This window comes from Trematomus bernacchii, unplaced genomic scaffold, assembly GCF_902827165.1.
Source record: "Trematomus bernacchii unplaced genomic scaffold, fTreBer1.1, whole genome shotgun sequence".
Lineage (NCBI taxonomy): Eukaryota > Metazoa > Chordata > Actinopteri > Perciformes > Nototheniidae > Trematomus > Trematomus bernacchii.
This window is the reverse complement of record NW_022987966.1, coordinates 162,140-189,000: the sequence shown is the minus strand read 5'-3', so window position 1 is coordinate 189,000 and position 26,861 is coordinate 162,140. Positions and strand designations below refer to the sequence as shown.

The 26,861-nt window shown below is 38.4% G+C and overlaps 1 protein-coding gene across 3 annotated transcripts in view; it reads right to left on the bottom strand.

The window, feature by feature from the left end:
* Window positions 1-22,859, bottom strand: part of LOC117471084 (mitogen-activated protein kinase kinase kinase kinase 5-like) — a 56,565-nt gene extending 33,706 nt beyond the window's left edge. For all 3 annotated transcript variants that reach the window (XM_034115879.1, XM_034115881.1, XM_034115880.1), the window contains exon 1: window positions 22,568-22,859. In XM_034115879.1, coding sequence (XP_033971770.1) covers window positions 22,568-22,675 — 108 coding nt within the window. In that variant the 5' untranslated portion in view covers window positions 22,676-22,859. The remainder of the gene's footprint in view (window positions 1-22,567) is intronic.
* Between the last annotated feature and the right edge of the window lie 4,002 nt (window positions 22,860-26,861).

Sequence of the window (26,861 nt, the reverse complement as noted above, 5' to 3'; positions counted from 1 at the left end):
CGAAGACACTACACTACCCAGAATCCTCAGCTATTGTTCCGCTTTGCCTCAAGCTCTGTGATTGGTTGACCTCCAACTGCATTCCATATGGAAAAAAAACGTTTCGTAAAAGATAAAATCATACTTTATTCAGCAGTGCTTGCTTTACTCTTTGAAAGTCATCACATGAATGCATTGTAATGAATGGTTTGGCTGCATTAAACATTACACATCTGTCGTTGTTCTTTATTTATCTACAGAGATCGGGCCTCAGAATAGACCGGAAACTATTCTTTTACCGTTCGGTTTTAATTTCACAATAAAGTTAGTAGTAATAATTTGTTTTGATACATTATTATTGTTTTTTATTAACTACTAGACCGCTGGGTCATGTTAAGACCATCTTTTCTGTGTTGCTGTGGGTTTTTTACATCGCTTTTGTGTTACAAATATCAAAACAATAACAGAATATATCCGTCGTAAACTAAACCAGAAACAGCAGTATATTTTATTTTATTAACACTGTAAACTTGACAGCTTTTTAACCCGCACCTCCTACTGGTTAAAGCACGTTATTACACGTTTAGAGTCATTGCAATGCAGGTAGATTGTGTTGCTTTTTAATGACTGTTTTAAAATGCCTTTTTCTTAATGTCTTTCATTTTTGGAAAGCACTTTTGAATGTGTTATATTTGATGAAAACATTTAAATATTAAGAGTACATACTCTTAATATAGTGGGAAAGTGGAAGGTCAATGATATAAATAATATAGAATAGAAAATATCAAGAAGATACTGTAAGTGATCTCTACAATAAAACAGTTTAGTGCCTGATAGGAGGATGTGCAAAACAGACAAACTAATAAGGCTTTATTTAAACATTAAAGAATACTTTAGGTTAAGGTCTTCTTTTAAATAAGAAAAAAGCTTTGGGGGTATCTACAGATATTAAGCCTGACAAAGTACTTAACGTCTAATATATTGCATGGTTTGTTTTGGAACTTGACAATCAACTTTCCTGCAATGTTAACTATGTTGAAGCACTTATTTTAACTGATATTATACATATTAATTATACTCTTATAAGATGTATGTAGATAGTATAAGAAATGTGCAGAATATGTTTAATGGTGGAGGTACACAGATATCGATAGATGTCTTGTAATGCACTGTGGAGGAACCTGTGACCCAAGTTTTTCATTCATTGCATAACTACACCGTAGTTGTGTATATGATATGTCAATAAACCTTAGAAAATCTTGAAATCTTGAAAGGGATGTGCAAAATAGCCATTATATACAGTTTTTAATTAACTATTAGTAGAGAATAACGAGTAATGAATATACTTTATAGAGATCTGTAGATACATATTTAGTCTTCTCAAGCACCCACTACCAAATATCTCCCCTGATTGTTGGCACTTGACAATCACCTTCACTGAATTTTCCTCAGGTGTAACTAAAGTCTGATTTAAGGGTTGTTTATATTTCACATCATTAATCCAAATCTGTAAAGTAACTAAAATAAATGTAGTGGAGTAAAAATACCAGGTTAACCTTAAAGAAAGCCCTCAGGATTATAAAAGACCCCCATCACCCCAGCCACAAACTGTTCTGTCTGCTGCCGTCTGGCAGGCGGTACCGCAGCATCAGGACTAAAACCACCAGACTCAGGGACAGCTTCATCCCACAGGAACAGAAGACTATTAAACACCTGAACTTAGAAACAACATCCATAACATTCATCTGGCTGCTACTTAGAAATTATTTATCTAATATATCATATTCCAATCACTTGTATATAGACTCTTATTGCACTATTTCACTTTTTTTATTTTTTTATTTACTGCACTATTTTATCTGTGTATCTGTTTTATTGTGTTGTACTGTTGGAGGAGCCTGACCTAAGGGGGGGGGGGGGGGTAGGACACGTTCTAAGCACATGGTGTAGTCCCATAGCTGAGGATTCTGGGTAGTGTAGTGTCTTCTGCCATCCACACACTACGAACAAATATTTGTTTCTCCGAATCGAAAGGGGAAAATACAAAAGCATTGCACACAATTTAAACCAACCAATGTTGTGTAATTAACAAGGATAATCTGGTGTTTTTGAGTCGATGAGTAGTGCAGATATCACTGTAAATAAAATCAATCGACAGTAAGGAGAATACTTACTTCCGGGTGTGAAATCCTCCGTTATCCAATGAGAATGGACGCTCATCGCTCTTTGGGTCCGTAATACAATAAAGGGGACATGATCAAATAGGAATATAATTATCTTTTAAATAACGTTAACTAAAGGGAACAATCTATTTGACACAGCTGAAGCTCTGGCCTTCCTTAAAAACTAAATAATTTAATAAAAATCACAGTTGTATTACACACAATGCACTGTTTTTTGAGAACAAAAATTGGTAAATAATGCACCATAATACATTCGGACGAAAAATAAAAATGATTATGAATACAAATAAAATAAAAGAAGCCTCCCGTGAGTTACTACAAGCTATAAAGTAGATTTTAAAAACGTTTTATAGAATAAAAGCTCAATGCTGGACGTTGTAGAAATGCGTGTGTGCACCACGACAAAGGAGCCTCATTCACTTTACATTGGGGTTGTTTGCGTGGTGCCGACACGTAAATCTAGCAAAGTTCGTGACTCCACCACGCACTGCGGTGTTAAGGAGTCGTGGTGGAGTCACGCATTCTGGTGAGACCAGGTTGGCCAAGAAACAACAGAAACATTCCTGAAAGCTGCTGTGTCCTGGGTGGGTGTGTCCGCCCAGGACACAGAATTGGGTAGGGGGGACATTAGGGACCCTACCAATGTCCAGTGACTACTGAATTGTCCCTGCTGCACTCATATGTCTGCAAAGTTCGTGACTCCACCACGCATTGCGGTGTTAAGGAGTCGTGGTGGAGTCACGCATTCTGGTGAGACCAGGTTGTTCTTGGCAGTACAGGACTGACACAGGAAAGGTATCCCCACTGGGTGGAGCCTGGTTTGGAACAGCTGTTTTCAACATGGAGGTCGGGTCACACATTTTCTCATTTTTACAGCTTAACAGTTCAGCACTTTTCTGAATACATTTAAGGTTTGGAAAAGTAAGTTATAAATGCTAAATGGACAGCATGTATAAAGCACTTCATCCCAGCCTGTAATGGCGCGTTCCACTACACGGCCTCGCTCGGCCCCGCTCGGTATGGCTGGGCCTCGTTAGGACTGGCTCACTTTATGGCGCATTTCCATTACAGTTTAGGAACTGGGGCAGTATCTATAGTAACGCAGTGTAGGCGGAGCCGTGACGTGATCTTCAGAGAACCTCAGAAAAACAACACAGCCGTTAGCTGTTAGCACTCAGAGCTCACAGCTCCTCATATATGTTCAGAAACTAGACAAAAGTTAAACAAGTACAAACCACAGACTGCCTGTGTCATGGTGAATACAGTCGCTGCTTTATTTATGTCTGTATAGGCCGTTGTTGTGAGTGTGGACGGTCGGAGCATATACTGCGTTAGCTTAGCCAATCTCCATTTAGAAAACAAAAATTGTAAAAGGTTTTTCCCCTGCCGTCTGTCTGCAGACTTGACAAAGCATTAATTCATGGTTTTTACTAACCGGTATCAGTATGTTGTTACTTCGGCATCATTTTGAAACGTGTATTACAATTAAATCACGGTCAAATATGTCCATCTTGTTGTAGTTGTAGCCCCCTTGCCAGCAATGCTCTCTCTAGTTAGCATACTCAGCCCCGACTCAGCCTCGTTGTCTCTGGCCCTAGACCCGCGATTTTATGAGGCCAGAAAAACTATGAATTAGGACCCGCCGGCCGGTACTAGGCCAAGTGGAAACGCAACCAAAGACGGGCCGCTGACGTCACAGCCCTCTTAAACTGTGCTCCGCGCTGTAGTGGAAACGCGCCATAAGACCCCTCAAAGCGCATTGCATACTACAAGTCATCATTCACCTCATTCACACAGAGCAATGCACAGTTCAGGACACTGTCTTAGAGAGTCCTCGGCTCTGATTGGTTGTTTTCCTTCAGGCACATAGAATCTTGCAAATGCCATTAGGCGCACTGATGGAGGGCAGAGGAATATGATTTTTCTCTACACAATATCTGTCTCATGAAATACTGGCAGGATATAGTAACAGTTTAAGCAAATCTAACAAAAGGTTACTTTTAAAAATCATTATGGCCATTATACTTAAAGGTAGGGTAGGTAAGTTTGAGAAACCGGCTCGAGATCGCTAGAATTTGAAAATACACAACCGGAGAAAATCTGCCACTTCCTTATAGAGCCCCTCCTCCAACACACACCAACGTGCACATGACCAATGAGGGCACGAGATAAGTTTGTGCACAGATGGAAGGCTGACAGGCAGGTAGGCCATCCAGTTATTTTAGCCGGGCCGGCTAAAATGATTGGTCGTGCTTTTTACAGTACTACGGCTTCCACAGATGACATTTTGTTATGGATTTTTTGTCAAAGCACTTAAGATATTCATTGCTATCGGGATGTTAAGAGCATTCCATGGAATATAACAAAAAGTGTATCTCGAGCCGGTTTCTCAAACTTACCTACCCCACCTTTAATTACATTTTTTACTTTTTAAATATATGTTAAATTCATGACTTTTAATTGTTAACAGAGTCTTTATAGACTTTTTATACATTTACTCAAGTAAAAAGATCTAAACACTTCTTCCACTTATAACAGACTGTGGTGCAGACTCCCACCTGTCTCACTGAGAGGAAACACCTTGTGAAACTCAGAGAGGTGTAGTGGGTCGGCGAGGACAGGAACAGCGGAAACTCCACTGCCTCAGAGCGATTTTGAAAACATGACACATGGGTATATTTGCGCAACAAGTGTACATACTTTCAGCCGGAAAGTATTCTGACTACTAAAAGACAAACTGACTTGTAATGTACATTGTGTTTACAGTAATACGTGTATTTTCCCTGTCATTGCCCAAATTACAAAATACAAATAAAAATCATCGCACATTTCTGAAATGAGCACGGCAACGTTAGCATTTGTGTCAAGATACTAAATAAATGAGCAACACAGTTTCCCCAAAGACTGATGGTGGCCACCCCCACTGTCAGAGGACCGCTCGATCTGTCGGAAAAGGAGACGATAAAATGCAACGGAAGCTGACACTTGGAGACATTTTGGTGTCGTGGCCTTTGAGTTTGACGCTGAAAGGGCACAGTGGAACGTCCGGCGGTTGTGGTTTCGGTGGAGGACGCTCCTCAATTATTGGCTCAAATGTATGAGAGACATCTTTATTTTGAGCAGCCGATTTTATTATTCAACCAACACGCTTCCCTTCCACTAACAGACCTTAAAGGGTCAACAACTTACAACACCGCCCCGTCGTGGAGTTTATGCATGCGGATAGTTTTGGTTTGAAGATGTCTGTCCCTGAGATTTCCACCTGCTGCCCCAATATAATGAAAGTAGACACAGTTTGGTTTGTTGTTCTCATAGCTTTTATAAATGTCATTCAAAAAGTCGACAGCAATGTGTCTTTCATGAAACAATGCCTCTGATATTCAAGTCAGAAGGATGACTTCACTGTGGACAGTTAACATCGACTGAAAACAATGATGTCTGCAAAACCTGCAGAATAATTACAGCATTGTTTGTGTAAGAGATGTTGGGCTGTGGAGTTTCAGTGGAAGATATCTCAACATTTAGAGAGATACTACCACTAGAGTTCAACATATAAACACATGGCCAGCTAGGATGATATTTCAGACTACATTAATAGCAACAGTTAATGAACAAGTTCCTTATCTATGCCAGTAACATATCCTTTAGTTGTATAACTTAAGAATCTTTTTTGAAAAATATATGTTTGCAGTTCCGAGAGTTAATCAATCGATTTCCATAATTAAGTATAAAGTATTGCTAGTACTGTCACAGCTCGTGTGTGGGGTAAAACACATTTTACAAAGATGAAGGCAACTGCAGAGACAGGACCAGATCAGGATTTTAACAGCAACACTAAAAAGGTCAAAGCTAAAATAAACAGTCGGGCGGGGGTCAAAACATAAGACACATGACAACATTGAAAAACTGGCAGTGTCTACCAAGAAAAGGGATTCTTGAAGTAAATCAACTTCACAGAACAAACACTTCAAAGCATTTATTTATAACATTAGGTCCTTAAAGTTGTAAATACCTTCCCCAGCCTTTATGGCCACTGAGCAACTTTCAAAGTGATGAACAGTGTAACACCCACAACTCATTTCTGTATGCATCAAACACATTTCACATGACTGCACTGTAAAAAATGACTGTGAAATCTACAGTTATTTACAGTGTTTGTGCACAGTAAATTACTGTACACTATTTTAGAGTATAATACCGTGTTTCCAACCAAAAATTAGAGTACCTCTGGAGTTACTTAAAAAATATCAGTAGTAACGTCCCAACTGTAGAAGATCACAGTAACCAACTACTGTAGAAGATCACAGTAACCAACAATGTACTGTAGATATTCACAGTAACCAACAATGTACTGTAGATAATCACAGTAACCAACAATGTACTGTAGATAATCACAGTAACAAACAATGTACTGTAGAAGATCACAGTAACCAACAATGTACTGTAGATAATCACAGTAACCAACAATGTACTGTAGATAATCACAGTAACCAACAATGTACTGTAGATATTCACAGTAACCAACAATGTACTGTAGATATTCACAGTAACCAACAATGTACTGTAGATAATCACAGTAACCAACAATGTACTGTAGAAGATCACAGTAACCAACAATGTACTGTAGATATTCACAGTAACCAACAATGTACTGTAGATAATCACAGTAACCAACAATGTACTGTAGATATTCACAGTAACCAACAATGTACTGTAGATATTCACAGTAACCAACAATGTACTGTAGATAATCACAATAACCAACAATGTACTGTAGAAGATCACAGTAACCAACAATGTACTGTAGATATTCACAGTAACCAACAATGTACTGTAGATAATCACAGTAACCAACAATGTACTGTAGAAGATCACAGTAACCAACAATGTACTGTAGATATTCACAGTAACCAACAATGTTCTGTAGATATTCACAGTAACCAACAATGTACTGTAGATATTCACAGTAACCAACAATGTACTGTAGAAGATCACAGTAACCAACAATGTACTGTAGATAATCACAGTAACCAACAATGTACTGTAGATATTCACAGTAACCAACAATGTACTGTAGATATTCACAGTAACCAACAATGTACTGTAGATAATCACAGTAACCAACAATGTACTGTAGATAATCACAGTAACCAACAATGTACTGTAGATAATCACAGTAACCAACAATGTACTGTAGATAATCACAGTAACCAACAATGTACTGTAGAAGATCACAGTAACCAACAATGTACTGTAGATAATCACAGTAACCAACAATGTACTGTAGATATTCACAGTAACCAACAATGTTCTGTAGATAATCACAGTAACCAACAATGTACTGTAGATATTCACAGTAACCAACAATGTACTGTAGAAGATCACAGTAACCAACAATGTACTGTAGATATTCACAGTAACCAACAATGTACTGTAGATATTCACAGTAACCAACAATGTACTGTAGAAGATCACAGTAACCAACAATGTACTGTAGATATTCACAGTAACCAACAATGTACTGTAGAAGATCACAGTAACCAACAATGTACTGTAGATATTCACAGTAACCAACAATGTACTGTAGAAGATCACAGTAACCAACAATGTACTTTAGATAATCACAGTAACCAACAATGTACTTTAGATAATCACAGTAACCAACAATGTACTGTAGATAATCACAGTAACCAACAATGTTCTGTAGATATTCACAGTAACCAACAATGTTCTGTAGATAATCACAGTAACCAACAATGTACTGTAGATATTCACAGTAACCAACAATGTTCTGTAGATAATCACAGTAACCAACAATGTACTGTAGATAATCACAGTAACCAACAATGTACTGTAGATATTCACAGTAACCATCAATGTACTGTAGATATTCACAGTAACCAACAATGTACTGTAGATAATCACAGTAACCAACAATGTACTGTAGATAATCACAGTAACCAACAATGTACTGTAGAAGATCACAGTAACCAACAATGTTCTGTAGAAGATCACAGTAACCAACAATGTTCTGTAGAAGATCACAGTAACCAAAAAAGAAAGAACCAACCGAAAAACCCCATTTCTAGAATAGCTAAAATATCTTAAATAAACCAACATCTTTTTCTTAATATACATAATCTTGATGCAGTGTAATTACTAGTTTGGCTCTACTAGATATTTTATATACTTAGTAGATATATATTTTTAAGACCCTATGTCTTTGCAAACCGGAAGAACTACAAATGTGGTGCTGATTTATACAAAGAATGTGTCTTGGCATTGCACCTTAAAAACGCAACACAGAGGAATAAAAATAGACAAAAGTAAGGTAATAATCATCAATTTTATTATTATTGTGGCGGCTCAATTCCCAGTCCAGTTTGAGTCGCCGAGAGGCTAAGTTTGGCTCTAGGCTGTGACCCGTTTTCAAAGAGAAAGTCCACACCGAAGTAACATAGTCTGACAATGTTTAATAAACAAAAACGAACGACAAACTATAGGGACAAAAACGGTCAACAGAAAAAATAGGCTTGTTTGAGATGAGCTGTGGCTCGCCTCGAAAGTAGACGAGAATAGCCGATTGCAGCTGGGGGAGGTCTCAAAAAGCTCGCTTGAAGTCGGACAGCTTGGAGTCGGCTTGACTCTGTTTGCAATGGCGGAAATTGCGTTGGCGTTCTTTGTTGCAGATGAAGTGGATGCAATAGAAATCCCACAATTATTATATCACTACAAATGAATGACTCAAGTGTCTGTTCATTTTTAAAACAAATCAATACAAGGGGGGTTGAATCCTACATGTAAAAGACAGAACCACTACTTTTCAAAACTACTTCCGTCAGTGGTCTTGACCAGTTTGCATTTATAAAGAATGCACAAATGTGTTTAATCGTTAATGTCAGATATGTACTAAGTAAATACATTTGTTCCTGCTCAAGATTAGATTCAACTTTATTGTTATTGCACATATTACAGGTACTGAGACAACGAAATGCAGTTTAGCTTCTAACCAGGAGTGCAAAAAGCAGTAAAGTGAAAAGTAACGTACACAATCTACAGCAGGGGTGGGGAACCTCCGGCCCCCGGGCCGTATACGGCCCGTGAGACCATTTGGTACGGCCCTCGAGGTAATTTATAAACACACGCAAAAAAGAAAAACATTTAAGAAATCTAGACCGCAAAAAAATTAAACAAGCGAGTGCCGGTTTTTCCTGGCCAAGGTCAGGGTCCTTGAACACAACACGAGCCTAACGTGTCATCACGTGGTATATGTCTTGTCTGACAGGGGTGCAGCTCTGACGGAGAGCACCAGAACGTCGCTCCGGCACTTCCAAAAATTGCAGTACCCATAAGGAGCCGTACACATGCTGCAGTTTTTGTGTGGCTGTGTCTTTAGTTGAAAGCAGGGGCGGACTGGGACTAAAAATCAGCCCCGGAAACTCGACCGGCCGACCCAACTCGGTACCGCTAGTCAATTGTCAAGGGGGGGGGCCCGGGAAAACTCCTAGTATTCCCAATGGCCAGTCCGCCCCTGGTTGTAAGCCCAGTGGCGATCTGTTCATCTGTCATACTGATCATACAGTCAATAACTTTGTTGTTATTAGCATCTGGTTAGCTAGCTATGCTAACAAATATAAGAAGCTTTTTCTCCAACCAGTGAGGTAAAGGCACATCTTTATATGATCATTATAGTTATAAAAAGATAAGAGAATAAAGTAAACAGGTATAAAATACTATATGACAGTATAAAAAAGTTGTTATTAATAAACAAGAATACAGTTTGAAAGGAAAGTGATTTGTAAAATATCCATAAAGAAAAAGAAAATCTGCTTACAGTTCTGTTTCATATGGGTGTTGAGAGATGTATCCATAGATCTCCTAATGTTGCTCTCAAAGTGCATCAGATTGATGCTTTTAACTTCAACATTTATAAAAACATCTTGTGTCCATATCTTTATGTTTTGGTGGTCATGCCACAACCATGCATGCGTGAGTCATGGTAAGATATCTGGATTCAGAGGTTGCTTGGTCTTTGCACAGCATGAAAGAAAGGCCAAATTAATGGGCTGGGATTTTAGTATTTTTAAGCAGAGGTCAATCATTTGTACGGCCCTCGGAGGATGTTGAATTTTTTTTAATGGCCCTTGAGAGGAAAAAAGTTCCCCACCCCTGATCTACAGAATAAAATATAGAATGAATTGAATGATGAATAAACAGTGAGGGTTTTTTATTTACCCAAAAGTCCACCGAAAATATCATAAATCAATCATTTCTAATAACTAGGCCTATAAAAGAAGTCAACAGAAAATACATCAAAGAAACATGGCATCAACTTAACAGGTGTTAACTCAACAAACTGACCTGCTACAATGAAAAACCAAGGAACCTATATAGTGGCTTGGCCAAACCAAGTTGAAACCAAGGGATAATTAATAGTAGCAGAATACACAAAGGACACTGACAAAACCCAAATCCCCCCTTTAACATGCAAGCAGGTGGCTTGTCCCAATCTGTCCCAATTGGCTCCTTGCAGTATTTATGAGTCCTCAGCGCTTGGCCACGCCCTTTGCTGAACCAGGAAGTAACCTCCCCCAATGGACATGGTAACTGTAGAAGAAATTAATTAATACAAACAATTTTGTCAACTAATGTATGTAACCGTAGCCAAAGTTTGACAGTCCGACATCAGGCCGCTTAGTGAAAAAGCAAGTTAAGCTAACTGTACTCGGCTAGCTTATCAAAATATAGTGATGGCTCGATGAAGCCTTATGAAGCTTTGAAGCTTTCCAGCCAATTGGTTCGCAAAAGGGTTCATCTCATGAGGCTTCATCATGGGCTTCATTTGAACACAAACCCCCCTGTTGGTCAAAGTGTGTAAAACAGGCAGACATCTCAACAGTGTGCTCTATCTCATACCGAGTTCCCAATGAGTAAAGCCTTAATAACTCTAAACAACGAACATTAAATCATATGTTCATGTTAACAATATTGTTTTTATTCCAGTTGAATGATTGTGATTGAAAAGCCTAAGGAGGCTCGTAAACATTGCAAAGAGGGATTTGTATTCCTTAATAATATTCGTAAACGTAACCATGTTGTAGCCTGAGAAAGGCTACACCATATCAAAGAATACATTATTAACTACATTATCTAATTTAGCTGTAGCTTTTATAAACAAAACAAAAGACTTATTGACGAGTCTTTGACCAGGGACCCTGTGGTTGTGAGTCAACTGCTTTCCAGCTGAGCCACAGCCCACACAATAAATCAACTTGAAAACACTGCACGCTATTTATTAAATGTATTCATTTATTTATTTATTCATGTCTTTATTCCTACATTTATTTATGCTTTTATTCATTTATACTTATGACATGTTCCGACCTCTATATAAGTGAGGGTCTCTGAGCTCTCTTAATTCCATCGTGTCACCAGCGGGCCCGGGTACAGGAGGGGTAATATGCTTCTTATTATACATCTATGGGTAATATGAGCGTTGTGGTTCAACCGATCTGAATCACTTTCTGAAGCAGTCGCGTAGTATCGACGGGCAGCTTCATTTGTCATCGATGACGTCACTGGCCCAAAATGATACAAGCCTCGATACAAGCTTCACAAAAAGCTTCGGGGATTACTCGACACACGCTCCAAAGCCTCGGCGCAATACGTAACATCACTATCAAAATGTCTTACACGTGTAAGGTTTGTAAGTTCAGTACAGGGTCCATTCCTGCATGCATTTGGTTGTTTGTATTCAAAGTGTTTTCAAATATTGTGTATTATCTAAGAATAGTGATAATGTATTTGCCAAACAGTGCCTTTTGTTGTGTCTCGTCAAATGTGTTAGTTATATTTATGTATTATGTCTGTCATTTCATGTTTAGTCAGGTTTTCATGTTTATCCACGTCATGTCAGGTCTGTCTATTTATGTCATTCATCTCTAGTTAAGTCCCCGTGTTTCATGTCGTGTCTCGTTTTCCATTTCCTGTTTTATTTTGTACTTACCTCTTGTCTCTCATTTCAGGCCCAGTTACTTCCTCCCTTTGTGTGTTTTCCCGCCTTCATCAGCGTCTGCCCCGCCCCTGATTGTTTCCACCTGTTCCCACTCACCTCATGTTTAAATAGTCCTGTCTTCCCCTGTCCTGTGTCAGTTCGTCTTGTTTGTTTCCATGTATGGTCGTGCCAGGCCTCAGCAAAGAGAGGATCGTTTACAGTCTTGTCAGGTTTTGTTATTTTTGTAGACTTAAGTTTATCTTAAGTTCTCTTTTTGCTTAGTTTTTTCCTCCTTGTGAGCATTTTTTTTGTTATTCCAGTACTTACTCTGTTAAGAGGGGTTTTCTGTTCAATGACATTAAAAAGACAATTTGTGTTACATTCAAGACTGTGTCTCTGGGTCGTGCATTTGGGTTCTCCAGTTTGTGTCGAGGTCGTGACACCTTTTCAACTACAGCACGTCTCAAAAATGGCTTGGCAGAAGAAATGGCTTCATATGTTTTGGGTTGATTTGTTATCGCCACCGTTTTAAAAATGCAATCTCCATGTTTTTGGATATTAATATCCATTGTTTTATGGATGAAAATATTTAATAAGTGTAGGAATTGCAGCTGTTGGTCAGTTAAGCACAGTTTATAAGACATGGAAGATAATTGTACATGGGATATGCAATGGAAGACTACATTTGTGGTAGCCATGGTATGCTCACCCATTTAGCACAAGAAAATACATGGTCTTGATACCGTTCAACAATTAAGAATACATTGTTAAAATGTATTGTTTGCTGTCTCCCTGCAGTTATTGGTGAGCTTTAAAATTGTGTCAAGAATTTCTGGTAATCTGTCAATTACCATCATGACATGAAGTATACTATAATAAAGAAATTGTTTTACAGTTACAATACTGATACTGTAACTTACAATTATAGCGTTAAAGTTTCTATTTTACAGTTGAAACACTATTACCGTTAACACAAATACAGTATTAGAAGTTACTGTGTTTCATTTTACAGTTAAAACACTATTACCGTAAACAGAAATACAGTACTTGGAAGTTACTGTGTTTCATTTTACAGTTAAAACACTATTACCGTTAACACAAATACAGTATTGAAAGTTACTGTGTTTCATTTTACAGCTATAATACTACTACTGTAATACAAAATAAAGTAAATGCTAATTACTGTGTTTCATTTTACAGTTAAAACACTATTACCGTAAACACAAATACAGTACTTGTAAATACTGTGATTAACTTTACAGTATTTAACTGGCAGCAATTGACAAGTTACTTACAGTAATTAACTTTACAGTATTTAACTGGCAGCAATTGACAAGTTACTTACTGTAATTAACTTTACAGTATTTAACTGGCAGCAATTGACAAATTACTAAGTTACTTACTGTAATTCATTTTACAGTAAGTAACTTGTCAATTGCTGCCAGTTACATACTGTGAATGTCACGGTACGTTTCTTACAGTGTGTATTAGATTAGTTGAAAGCATTCATATTAAGTTGAACCTAATATTTTGTATTTAAACTTAATAGTATTACTTTCAACTAACCTAATACAGTTATGTGAACTCTGTTGACAATGTTGACATAATACAGTTAATTAAAGTCAACGTTTCAAGTTTTCCAGTGTAGCATACACAGGACTTCAGGAACCGTCAGATGTTTGACATTTCACAGATGTCTTCTGGGAAATGTGTGCTGACAAAGTTTAGTCATGTTTTTCGTGAGAGAGCAGATTACATGTGCCAGTAAAGTACCTTGTTGGACATTATTACACAACAGTTCTGTAAAATGAGCAGTTCACAGCAGGTAAATAATGACTGGAAGCAACAGAAGTGGTTTAAGGGTTAGTGAGGTAATGAAAGCAACACGACAATGGAAACTCAGTCAGTGTGTGTTACAGTAGTGTGTCAGTGTGTGTGACATCTTAGAGGTCACTGAGAGGAAAGACGCCGACAACAAAACACACACACACACACGAGCTGGACGCCACAGTGGAAGCCACAGTGATGTTTACGTGTTAAAGTGGTGCGTTTACTATTTTCAGTGGTCTTTCCTTTCGCTGACCTCTGGTGATCAGACACACAAAGCACACACAGAATAATAAGTTATATCATACTTTTTTTTTCGAAAAAAACATCCCATGGTACTGTTATGCAGTCTTGAGCCAAGAAATTGAAATAAGAACAGACAGATAGAGAAAATAAAACTAAAATAAATAAAAAGAGGTTCATAAAACAAAAATAGGAATAGGATAAACAAGAGGAAATATTGCAATGTGAACACACTAAAAAGACCAGAGATGTAAAGTCTGCCCCCCCCCCCCCCCCCCTTATTAAATGTTTCTTTTGTTGTCCTTTTTTCCTATTTAAGAGATGGAAACCGACAACATCAAATCTGTGCCAGTTCAAGGGAGCCAACCACATCATTGTGCCTGAAGTAAAACAGAAAGGCACAATCACTCATTTGGATGAAATAGGAGTAGCTATTTAACAAACAGGAATTTAAGCCATATTCTCGTCATGGAAACATAATATCAGAGGGAAGTGCCCCTGCTGTGCTCTTATCTTTTGTTTCCTTTTTTTAGGCTCTTTAATACTTTGGGACACAATTTGGACACGTCCATTTTTGAACCATCATCATTGTTTCAACTACACAACTATGGCGTTTTATAATCACATCAAGCGCGGTGCTTTGGGTGTCACATTGACATTATCCATCCACACACAGACAGAGAGGCAAGGGAAAAACAGCTGGCAGAGAGTCTCCATGAGCGCATTCCATCATGACACACACACACACACACACACACACACACACACACACACACACACACACACACACACACACACACACACAACACACACACACACACACACACACACACACACACACACACACACACACACACACACACACACACATACACACACACACACACACACACACACAAACACACATCCTCACACACACAAATACTCACAAAGTGAAAACACGGAATGTTAAAATAATGAACAGTGACACTGGAGGAATAATGGCTGTCAGCCAGTCCAAATTACAGCAGCCTAACATATGATATGATAAGTAAAGCTAAGAGATAGAACTCTAGTTTACTTAATTTGAAAATGTAAGTTAAATTGCTGCCTTGAAAACGTGAGATAACATAACTTGAATTTGGCAATTAAATATGAATATAATTAAAGTTATCCTTACTGTGAATTTTGATTTAAGATAATGTACAATTCAAAGTTGATTTTACTAGATTTTCAATTGATAATATAACATTGTGAGTTTCTTTCACTTATACCAATGAATGATCATTTATCAAACAACTTGGTAAGTTGTAACAAATATTATCTTGAACTTATTTATTTACACTGTAGTGTTGGTGTTTGTCTGTATAAACTTGTATGTACATATGAATCTACTGTATATATTTCATTTATAGATATACAATAGATATAGTATATCATATTGTGAATACAACTGGCTCATATTAAATAATATAGTATAATATGGTAGGATACATTGTGTGTTATCAGATTTAGTTGTGGTATGAGATAGAAGTCAAATATATCAGTCACACAGATGTTGATAATTCATCATTTTATTTGGCTGTGGGTAATTTGTTCATTCAATTGAAGGTATTCCTTTAAGTCGTTTGATCCCACAAAGTAGATGTCACACACTTTCACATAAACACGCACAGCCAGTTTTCCTCTGGTGTTCTGATGCAATGTGTTTCATGTTCTCGGTGGAATAGATGATTTTCTCTTCCTCTTTTCAGGGTTAAAGATAAATCCTCAGAACCAGAAATTCAGACGCATTTAATTGTGAAACACAAATGTGCGACACACACACACACACACACACACACACACACACACACACACACACACACACACACACAGACACAGACACAGACACAGACACACACACACACACACACACACACACACACACACACACACACACACACACACACACACACACACACACACACACACAGCAAACCACAGTTAGCTCCTCTCTGCAGCAGGCTCTGTGTAGTCCGCTGCTTTTTGTCTCACTTCTTCATTTTGTTGTGTCTGAGGTCGCACACACACAGGTGCAGCCCGCAGGGTGTGAGGCCTGAGATAGAGCTGCAGTGCGTTAAACAGCAACTCCTCCTGCAGCTCAGCAGCACAAGCCACATCTGATAAGGAGTCACACTTTACCGTAAAGACCCTGAGGTGATCGGATGCAGCGCTGCAGTCAGCTCAGTCTGAGTCATATCCCAAAGCAAATCAAGCCAAATTACACATATTTTATAAAGTAAAATCTGTAGAAAACATCAATCATCACAAGGAAATGTGTATTTTAAAATATGTAGACTAGAAAGGAACATTTATGAGTAAAGAACTAGTGAGCAAAAGAAAGTTTGAGGCACAATAAACTGACTGTTCAAAGACAGAATTATCTCAATAAAGTTGCCAACTGAACCTTTAACTGCCTCCTACCACGGGGTTAAAGGGGTGTGACATTTAGTGGATGTTTTAAAATACGCCTCAGTGAGTCATGCCCCTTGGCGTCTTAAGGTCACCATGACCCTGATCCAGTTGGGGATCCTACAGCCAAGATAAACAAGATACAATGAGATAATAAAATGCATTTGCCTAAGCCTGTTGACCCGCATTACACAATCAGAAAAAAGAAAAAAATGAATAAAATAATAACATTAATAATAAATAAAAGGCTTAGAGTATAGCATTCAATGTGTGTGTTTCCTTGTCCATAATTACTTCTGATGTCTTTTTGGGACCGTGTTCTCGCTAACAACTGCTGCGATGTGAGTTAGTTCATTTTGTACGCCTTAGGTCTAGTATGTTAATAAAGACAAAAAAAGTTGATTCACGATCATCCGACACATTTATTAGTAGTCTAATACATCCAGAAGTGTGCCATGTCTGAGTTTTCCAGTATTGAAGCAAATGACATAGCATGCATGCAGTTACATAGTAACCAGGATATTGTCCTTCTTTTTCAATAAACACAAGAATATTATGCATACCCTACTGACAGGGTCAAAATGAACAATGCACAACTTCTGATCAAACTCAGATTATACAGAATGTGTTCTACATTTTGTACAAATTAGCACCTGCTATTGACAGAACACACGTGAGTCGATGATCACAACCCAAAAGTGTTTCTATCTGTAACGTGTTCTTTTAAAATGACGTTTTAACAGCCCCTGTGTGTTTCAAACACTGGCTGCTGTGGACTCAGGAACATGAGGATGACATCACACAGGTGTTACATGTTGTCAGTGATTTATTCTCCACAACACTTTATAAACTATGACAAATGTATCTATTGTGCGATGCATTTACTGCATATATAAGTTTGTTTCCAATTTGTTGTCTAAACTTTTGTATTACTTATATAGGCTACATTGGGCTTATTTTGTCTAATAGATATTTATCTTGATAAAAAAATGTCTTTATGTCAAAAAGTATTTATTATATTAGTCATTTAAATATCTGCTTGGCTGGATAAAATCAACCTGATTTGAACCAACAAAAGAAGGCACTTTGATGGGTGTCTTGATGTCGCTGTGTGTGTGTTGTCCAGCAGGTAGAACCAGTTGGTGTTTCCAGCTCAGACGCTGACGGTTACAGAAAGGAAGTTCGATAACTCAGCAGGCAGAAATGTTGTTTGGGTGCATGCCACCTTTGTCTGACAGGAATCTAGTTTCACACTGTAACATACAAACAAATGCACGCTGAACTACTTGATACATGCACTGACTTATATTTCTCTTGTTCTCTAATCAACAATATCTCAATCGCTTTTTTATGTCATGACTTTTTGTATAAAACTGTGTTGTTTAAAAACTATGTTAATGAATTTGCTAATTCATCAATCTATTCCTCTCACACACAGAACGTGTCACAAACATCAAAGGCCCCTGCAACTCAAATGTCATGGAAACAGGGAAAGTTGCACACTACATTATATTACATTACATTACATTTTATTAAGAGGACCCCTTATCTAAGGGGGAATTCAGACATGCACAGAATCCCACATTAGGTCTGAATGCAGGAGGTGAACTTGCACCTCTTCCAGCCCACACTCCATCTTTTTTTTAATCTGGTCAGGATTTAGACAAGGTTCCGATCCATCAACCTAAGGGCCACTCTACCCGCTGAAGAAGTGCTCGGCTGGGATTTGAACCCAGGACCTTTCCATCCTATGCGATAAATCAAACCCCTAGACCAACGAGCCAAGACATGATATCATTCATTCAATTAGCTGCTGCTTTTATCCAAAGAGATTAACATACAATTCCATACTGTGGACATACCAATGTGAGCAATTTGGGTTATGTATCTCATATCTATCTTTAAGGACACTTCAACAAGTTGACTGCAGAAACTGGGGAGCAAACCACTGTCCTTTATATTGTTGGACACTGATGTATCCCCTGAGCCACAGATGCCCCACTTAATCCAGTGCAGTCACCACATCTTTCTCTCTGACTGTCTTCATGCTGATGTCCCCCCCTCTAACTGATCCTTTGTGACCGTCCTCCCTTCTAACTGCACCGTAATAAACAGTCACTTTGGTTTAAATCAGGTCATCTCCATCAGTGGAGGAAGGTAGTACTATTTCAATCCTTTACTTAAGTGAAAGGACTAACACTGTGAAACGTATTCACTACGAGTAAAACTCCTGCATTAAAAACCTGACTTTTGTAACTTTTGTCATCATAAAACACTTAAGTATTAAAAGTAAAAGCAAGCAATGCTTCGAATTCTATAAGATCATCATGGTTGTCGTGTCCTGTGAGAACCACGTATCCAAAAAATGAAAACATCACAGCAGTTTATCAGAACAACAGCTCTGTTTTCAGCTTTGTGACCACACATGTTGCAAGAGGCTTGCAAAGAATGTGTTGGTTTTCACTGAATAGTGGAGTAGAAGTATACAGTTGCATAACATTAAATACTCGTAACTTTACTAGGTAAATCAAAAGTACCTCTGATTTGTGTTTAAGCAGAGAATGTGTTGTTAATGTACTTATTTCCACCACTGATCTGGATCATGGTCTTCTCACATTCTGCTGATGGTGAAGTGCTGCCTTTGCAGACTGACCTCGCTGCAACCCAGAGGAAAATATGAACTTCAATGTGTACGTGTGATCATTTCTATATGTGTGTGATGTGTGTGTGTCCATATGTTAAAGGGAACAGCTATGCAAATGTCCAACAGAGGAGCGGGGACCACTGACCTGTTTACAGGAAGTCTTCTCAACCAGATAACCGGCTTTGCATCAGAAACATTATCGCACTTGATTGTTGAACAGTTTGACCACAGAGATTAACATGTTGCAAAACTCTGTAAAGTCGGATACTAAAGTTTCCAAAAACTCCACAGATATTTACAATGGTTGACACATCTGATGAGAGCATTCAGGGACAAAAAGGACCTACTTAATTAAGTGGTGAGGGTCTTACTTGCAACATGTGTTTGAAAAGTAAAATATATAAAATAATACAAATCTATACCAGCTGTAGTTACTGAAATCGTAGGATATGAGGGTAACAACAATGACCTTCAGGCTAATTCTTTACAGTGAGAGAAACACTATATTAAGACTTAAATACTTCAATAAGGCACTGAAGCAATGGAACTTTCTCAATGGATCAGACTTTATTCCCCACATTATAATAAATAAATACCAGTCTAGGAAACCACACCTGAACTAAATATTATCCTAAGTTGAACTGCTTTATAAACTTTAACTGCTAGCTTGAATGTACCTCCATATTCATCTACAACAGTACATCACACTTAAACAATCAAATAAATACATAAAGAGCAGTATAAAGTCAAACAGGAAGGAAGGAATCTGACTGTTTAGAGCCGGTAGAAAGGGAAACGCTGATCACTATAACAACGTACTTCTACTTTTCAATACAGGACTATTTCAGGTGTGACTATTTTTGTCGAAAGTACCAGAGAATCCAGAGGCCGTGTTCACTGAACTGTGCCTGATAAACATGATAAGATCACATTTGTACCAGCAACTCACTTTGCCTTTGACCCCTGACCCTCCTCACTTTAACCAGAAACATTTGAGAACAGAACAATCTGAGCAGGATCCAAATGCAGCTAACTTTATGCCATTTATTATGAACTCCAAAAGGTTGACTGTAATCAAATTCAAACGCCACATTGCAATAGTGTCCTTGTGGAGGTCTTGACAACTCATGGCCCAGAAAAGCTTTAGAAGTGATAAAGAACCAGACTGACAGAATGACAGCAGATTTCTGTCCAGAAACTCGGGGGCTGTGACATGTTTGTAAAACTCAAAAGTATCTGATGCTTAACCTCAGAAGTCATCAGATAAAACCAAAGTGATCTGCATGCCCATAATGATAAATGTTCCTCTGTGATGTAGGTGAACCTTTGATCTCCATCTGTCTTTGGACAAATAGAGGTTTAACTTTAACACTTAGCACTAAAGACGGGAATGTGTTACGTTCCATGAGTTGTCCCTGTTGTGTTTAATTATCTAAACATTTAACTTTAACACTTTATCCTGAACTATGCAAGCGATGTTGGTGCTCAGCAATAGGAAAGTGATTCTCTGGTGGTAGAGGACAAAAGAAAGTAGTGTTAAAAGCACAATGAGAAGGATTTGATTACAAAACTAAATAATGTATTGAAATGAACAAAAGTCATTCCTCTCAATCATCACTCATGTCCCACACACATATGTAGCGGTGTCTGCATCTGCAAAGACTCAGAGCCCTGTATTGCTCTTTATCTTCATTGGGATGTGTTAGGGACATTTCCAGATGACATGTCGTAAGCAGGGACTCAAGACGCATCATCGTGGAAAAAAGCAGGCAAAATGGACGAAGCTAGGGAGGAGACCACTTTGAATGTTGTTCACAAAAAAAATGATAAAAGCTACTCAGTGTGCCTTTATACATACAGTACTTCTGTAGTAAGTTTGAAAGACCATGAGAACATTCAGTGTTCTAGACATTATGAATGTTGATGCTGCAGTCAGAGAAACAATCATACTGACGTTTAATTACACGTTACTGAGTGAAAGCAGTTCTCATTCAACATCTAGACACAGCATCTTAAAGCCTGACGTTTCACTCAACACTTATTTAATCTTAAATCAAATACATCTTATTTTGTTACAATTAAAGGTATTTTTCAATAGAGAAAAAACAAAATGCCAACTGTGACTAACATAAAAGCGAAACTAGTATACAAATAATAAGTATTATATCAAATGAAAAGAACAGGATTTGTGTGTGAGGTTAGATCTCCCATGAACACAGCTGATGACTCTGAATCATAGTACAGTCTCCGCCATTTTAACATGTGTTTAGGTTGTGCTTGGGCTTTAGGTCCTAAACTAGTAGTAAAATAGTGACATAGAAGAAAGGTAAAAAATACACAGCAGATGTTTGAGTAACACCCGGAGTTCAGACTGAATTCTGTTTCAGGAGTAAAATTCTCAAAAAGCCCCCATCTACTGACAGGAACACTTTCCCTTTCAAAACCACTTCCTGCTGCAGGGAGCTGCATCAGCCAATCACACTCACATCAATCTCTCCTGTTTCCTTTAAACACATCACACCATATGCAACCCTGAGAAACAGAACATCACTCACACAGTGATGTTCTGTTTCTCAGTCATTCACTCAATTACTCCACATAAGTACTATGCTGCTTCATACTACTACATTTTGGTATGGAATACAAATAGTGCTCTTTTGTTCCACTGCATGTGTTTGTTAACTTTATTAGATGATAAGATATTTTAAGATGCATTTATTATTGATTATATATTACAAAATATAACCATCTACTTTTGTATAGTGAATTATTAAAGGAAAGGCTACCCTCTTCCAGCTGCATAAAATGATGAATTCATTGATGGATATATAATTATAATCGAATTACTTTACACATAGTATTATGAAATGTGCCATTCTGCATTATCAATATACTATTGGTTTGCTTATAATTAGATAATAGTACTTTTTAGCTTTTAGCGATGAATTTGAATGTATTTTTAGTTGTAACATAGGATTTCTACACTGTGTTTTTGTTACCTTTATCAAGTCAAAGCTTTAAATACTTCTTCCTCCTTCACAGTGTAACCCATAATACACACTGTGATGGCGGTTACACATGGTAGTGCAGTCAGCAGTGAGACATGCTTGACTTGAGATGAAAGCAGTCAGCTACCACCTAAATAAAAGCCTCATATTTTCGCCAACTGTTTCAGAGAGCAATTTGACTTTCAGAAGATAAGAAACAAACACACATCTGTTGAGTGCTGAGTGTGGTGTGTGTTCAGTCAGCAGCAGCTCTGACCTTGTACACTTCTCCGTAGGTTCCTCCTCCAACTCTCTGCAGCATCTCAAAGTCATCCTGAGGGTTCCTGGTGGAGATATCCAGAGCTGTCCTGTTGTGGAAATCCATTTAGAGGTTTATGTTGCTGGCATGTCACACACACTCTCTCTTACACACACACACTCTCTGACACACTATGTGGCCTTTACATCTACAGGCAAACAACTGAAAAACTCTCAGAAGAAAGAGAGCTGCTGAGAGAGCACACTCACACTCACACTCACACTCACACTCACACTCACACACCTTCCTGTTTCAGTTCGTCAGCCTGCTATCGAACCTCCCTCCCTCCCCCCTCCCTCCTTCACACCTTCCTCTCTTCTCTTTCAAACTTTTTTTCTCTGCTAATTTACATAATCCATTTCTGTTTCCTGTTGGGTGTGTGCATTTGACAGAGACATTTACGCCAGTGTGTGTTATAGACTTGTTTTTGTTTGGCAGGTGTGTGTGTGTACTTGTATTTCTGTGCTTGGGAGAACCATATTGAAAGATAATTTAAAGATGAAGAAGTTATTAGTCAATAAAGAGCTGATGGTGGTTAGTAGGATTAAGGGTAGACAACTCACAAGATGTGTGTGTGTGCGTGTGTGTGTGTGTGTGTGTGTGTGTGTGTGTGTGTGTGCGTGCGTGCGTGCGTGCGTGCGTGCGTGCGTGCGTGCGTGCGTGCGTGCGTGCGTGCGTGCGTGGCTTGTACAGTAGCTGATGTATTGCAGTTGTGCTGTTTGGGGTTTTGAGCACGAGTTTCTGTTATAGCTTCACAACAACTGATGTGTGTGTGTGTGTGTGTGTGTGTGTGTGTGTGTGTGTGTGTGTGTGTGTGTGTGTGTGTGTGTGTGTGTGTGTGTGTGTGTGTGTGTGTGTGTGTGTGTGTGTGTGTGTGTGTGTGTGTGTGTGTGTGGCTTGTAGCTGATGTATTGCAGTTGTGCTGTTTGGGGTTTTGAGCATGAGTTTCTGTTATAGCTTCACAAAAACTGATATCAGTTTTTATTATCAGTTGAATATCTGCATGTTCTTTATTACTGTTTATTATATTTGAAAAAAAAATCTTGCAGGAGGTAAAAGACATGAGAATGGGCTGAATAGCAGAGTTACAACCTGGTTTTCCTTCTAAGGGCCCCAAACATTTTTAGAAGTAACCTTTCATCAATCATCAATAATTAACATTAATATAACGTTATATTGATAATGTACTCACTAAACTTACAATACATTTTTTTCTTCCAAAAGTTAATTATCCAAAGCCTCTGTACACCCCCCTCTATTTACATGTAATGGTTTGGTCCTGCCTCCAAACGCTGTGCGGCACCGCACTTTCTAGCAGCAGAGAGTGAGAGCATGTGAGGAGGGATGCTAGTACTTACAGTACGTGTGTACGATGTCTCAACGACTAACAAAGTCAGGCTTTCAAAAGAGAAAAGAAAGGAGAGAAAGACAAGAGAGAGGGACTAAAGGGCGACAGTATGTCACCCAGTTTTTCAAAAAGAAAAGGTGGGTGTGGTCCATGAGTGGTGGAAATTAGTCTGTTAGACCATCAGGCCTTTTCATTTCCATTTCCGTTTTGTTGTCCATTTACACTTTAATACCCGCTTATTTTGTAGTTGGTATGTATATTTAATTAAAAAATCTGCTGCTTATGTTATTTTTTTTGTTATAGCATTTTATAAATGATAATATTGGTGTTAATGTTCACTTTATTTTAATTTAAGAGGTCATGTATATTTAAGTTATATTTATTTTGATTTATGAATGTTCCATTCAAAAATGTTATTAAAAAGTCATGTACACCATAAAAGATGACTATTGAGATCTATTGTCAGGAAATGTTAGTGTTATATCAAATAGTGAATTCTACTGCAGCAGAATGTTGCAGTAGAATTTGCAGTCTGCACAGTGTTATATTTTCACCGCTCAGTGTCAGTAAATATTGTGCGGTTAGTATTGGACTACAAGATAGATGCAAGCCTGTACAGGTAGAGTTATTTAAAGCATAAATGAGTCGGTTGGGTTCAGGAGGTGTGGTTACAGTGAGTGTGCTTGGTTGGTGTGGCCTGTGCCTGGTGGTGGGGCCCAATGTGATATCTTTTCATGGGGCCCAAAATCCCTGGCGGCGCCTCTGGCCGCAGTCAACTAGAATATCAGAGTAAACAAAAATGAAAAAGGCGCAGAAAAAGAGATTAAAACGTCTGTTACAGAGACAGATCAGATAACAGGACTTAAGCTGTTTTCTCACACTCCAGACAATATCTACAGAATCAGGTCTGCACAGTTTCAAAGGTTCAAGAATCTTTTAATGTCATTATGCAACAAAAGTGCAGTTAGCTTAGTCCACATGATCAAGCAGGTTTGTGCTTTCTCCTGAGTGCATTTTTTTTAAATTTGCAACAGGAGAATTGTAAACAAACAAAAATGAAGAATCCTCTTGGCTGATAATGTCTGGCATATTAAACATAAAAAAAATAAAAATCAAGAAACACATTGTCCATCAACTTCGATGTTTGAGCATTAAGAATAAATGATTATGATCACTGTATGATGCCTGGTTTTCATTGTGTTTATTTGTTAAAATGTACATGTTAGTCTTAAAGTATGCCATTTTATTGAATTTAAAGTGGACCTATCATGCTATATTTAAATGATATATTGTAGGGTCATACCTATATAAGGTATATTTATACGTTTCTGTTTTCTAAATACCAAACAGATCATGCATTTTAGCCATGCCTCATTTCGCTCTATTTGCTGTTCTCCAGCACTGCAAGGGGCTGATACTGTGAGCTGCAGCTGACCACGCCCCCCTGCAGGAGAGGGGAGCGTGCTCTGATCAAGTCAGAAGAGGGGGAGAAAAATAGATCTCCGTCCTCCGTGTTTTATTATATTATTATATAGAGTCGTTATTCATTTGTTTTAAAGCTCAATAAATAACAAAGAAGACCTTTGACCGGCACTTTTCTAATTTTGTCCGGAAGATTTAAACTTTAACGGACATCTTGACCGGCGAAAGAAACTGAAACTGAAACTCTGCTGCACGGTCCCCTCGTTCCTTGGAAGAGGCGGAGAGGTGGGTGTTTGTCATCTGCTGGTGGACTAACCGGAGAGAATTACAGTGCTTGCCTCGACGGGGAGGGATTGCATTGAATTAAAGCAGCGGGAGCAAACGCTTGCCTCGGGGAGGGAGAAAAAAAGCCACAGTGGAGAATAAACAGAAGGGTAACCATGGTAACCATGCGCGGGAAGTCTTCTTCGCTGCTTTTGTGGCAGACTACAGCGCCACTTACAGGCCTGGCATATGTACTACAGCATCTCCAGCGCTTTCGAGCGGCAATGGCCGGCCGTGGCCCAACCCCACATTCCCCTGATTGGTGGAGTTGGCCCAATAGCCGTAGTGCCACCGTTCTGACGTCAGGACAGTGTTCAAATCTGGATCAGTTTTTATCAGATCCGTTGCAGCCCCTTTTTTAGAGATTTGGGTATGGAGGAAAATAGAGAGGGTTGTGTTTTCTGACACTTGGTGAGTTCCCTGGAACACCGGGGACACATATTCATGTATAAAAGACGTACAAAAGTGCATTTTGCATGATAGGTCCCCTTTAAGCAATTGATGGTATATCGATCTTGTGTTTTGTATAAAACTGTGATTTTTAACATTATTTAGGTAGAGGCTTTAAATAAGCTCAATGGTTTTTATCATTTGTTATCTGATATGTTTGTGTATTATTAAATTGTGCAAAACCATTAAAACCTTAAGACCTTGATGCTAACACTGTCACGACCTCGACACAAACTGGAGAACCCAAATGCACGACCCAGAGACAAAGTCTTGAATGTAACAAAAATATCTTTTAATTTCAAAGAACAGATAATTCCTTATGATATATATAAATATCCCAATAAAATTGGGTGTTTTGCACTTTGGGTATGTGGTTTTGTGAATTGTGTTAAGTGTTTTGACACGATGAGCCCTGTTGTCAAAAAATGTGTTTTAGCAATAGAAAAAAACTGTATTTGCAGCATAACGGTTGGAGCTGTGTGACCGTCAGGCTACAGGTGATGCTTCTTCTGCAGGTTGATGAGGGGCTGTGGTCAAACCCAGTGAAGTGGTAAAATGCTGCCTAAGCACTTTTCTTACCTCTGTTTTTTGTAAAAATATGTTTTGTATTTAGTTTTCCTCAAAGTGTTCCTTTCCATTTACTTATTTGACAGGCATCATTTGTGTTTACACAACTGTAACTATGTGTTGTGCATGAAAGTTGCACCA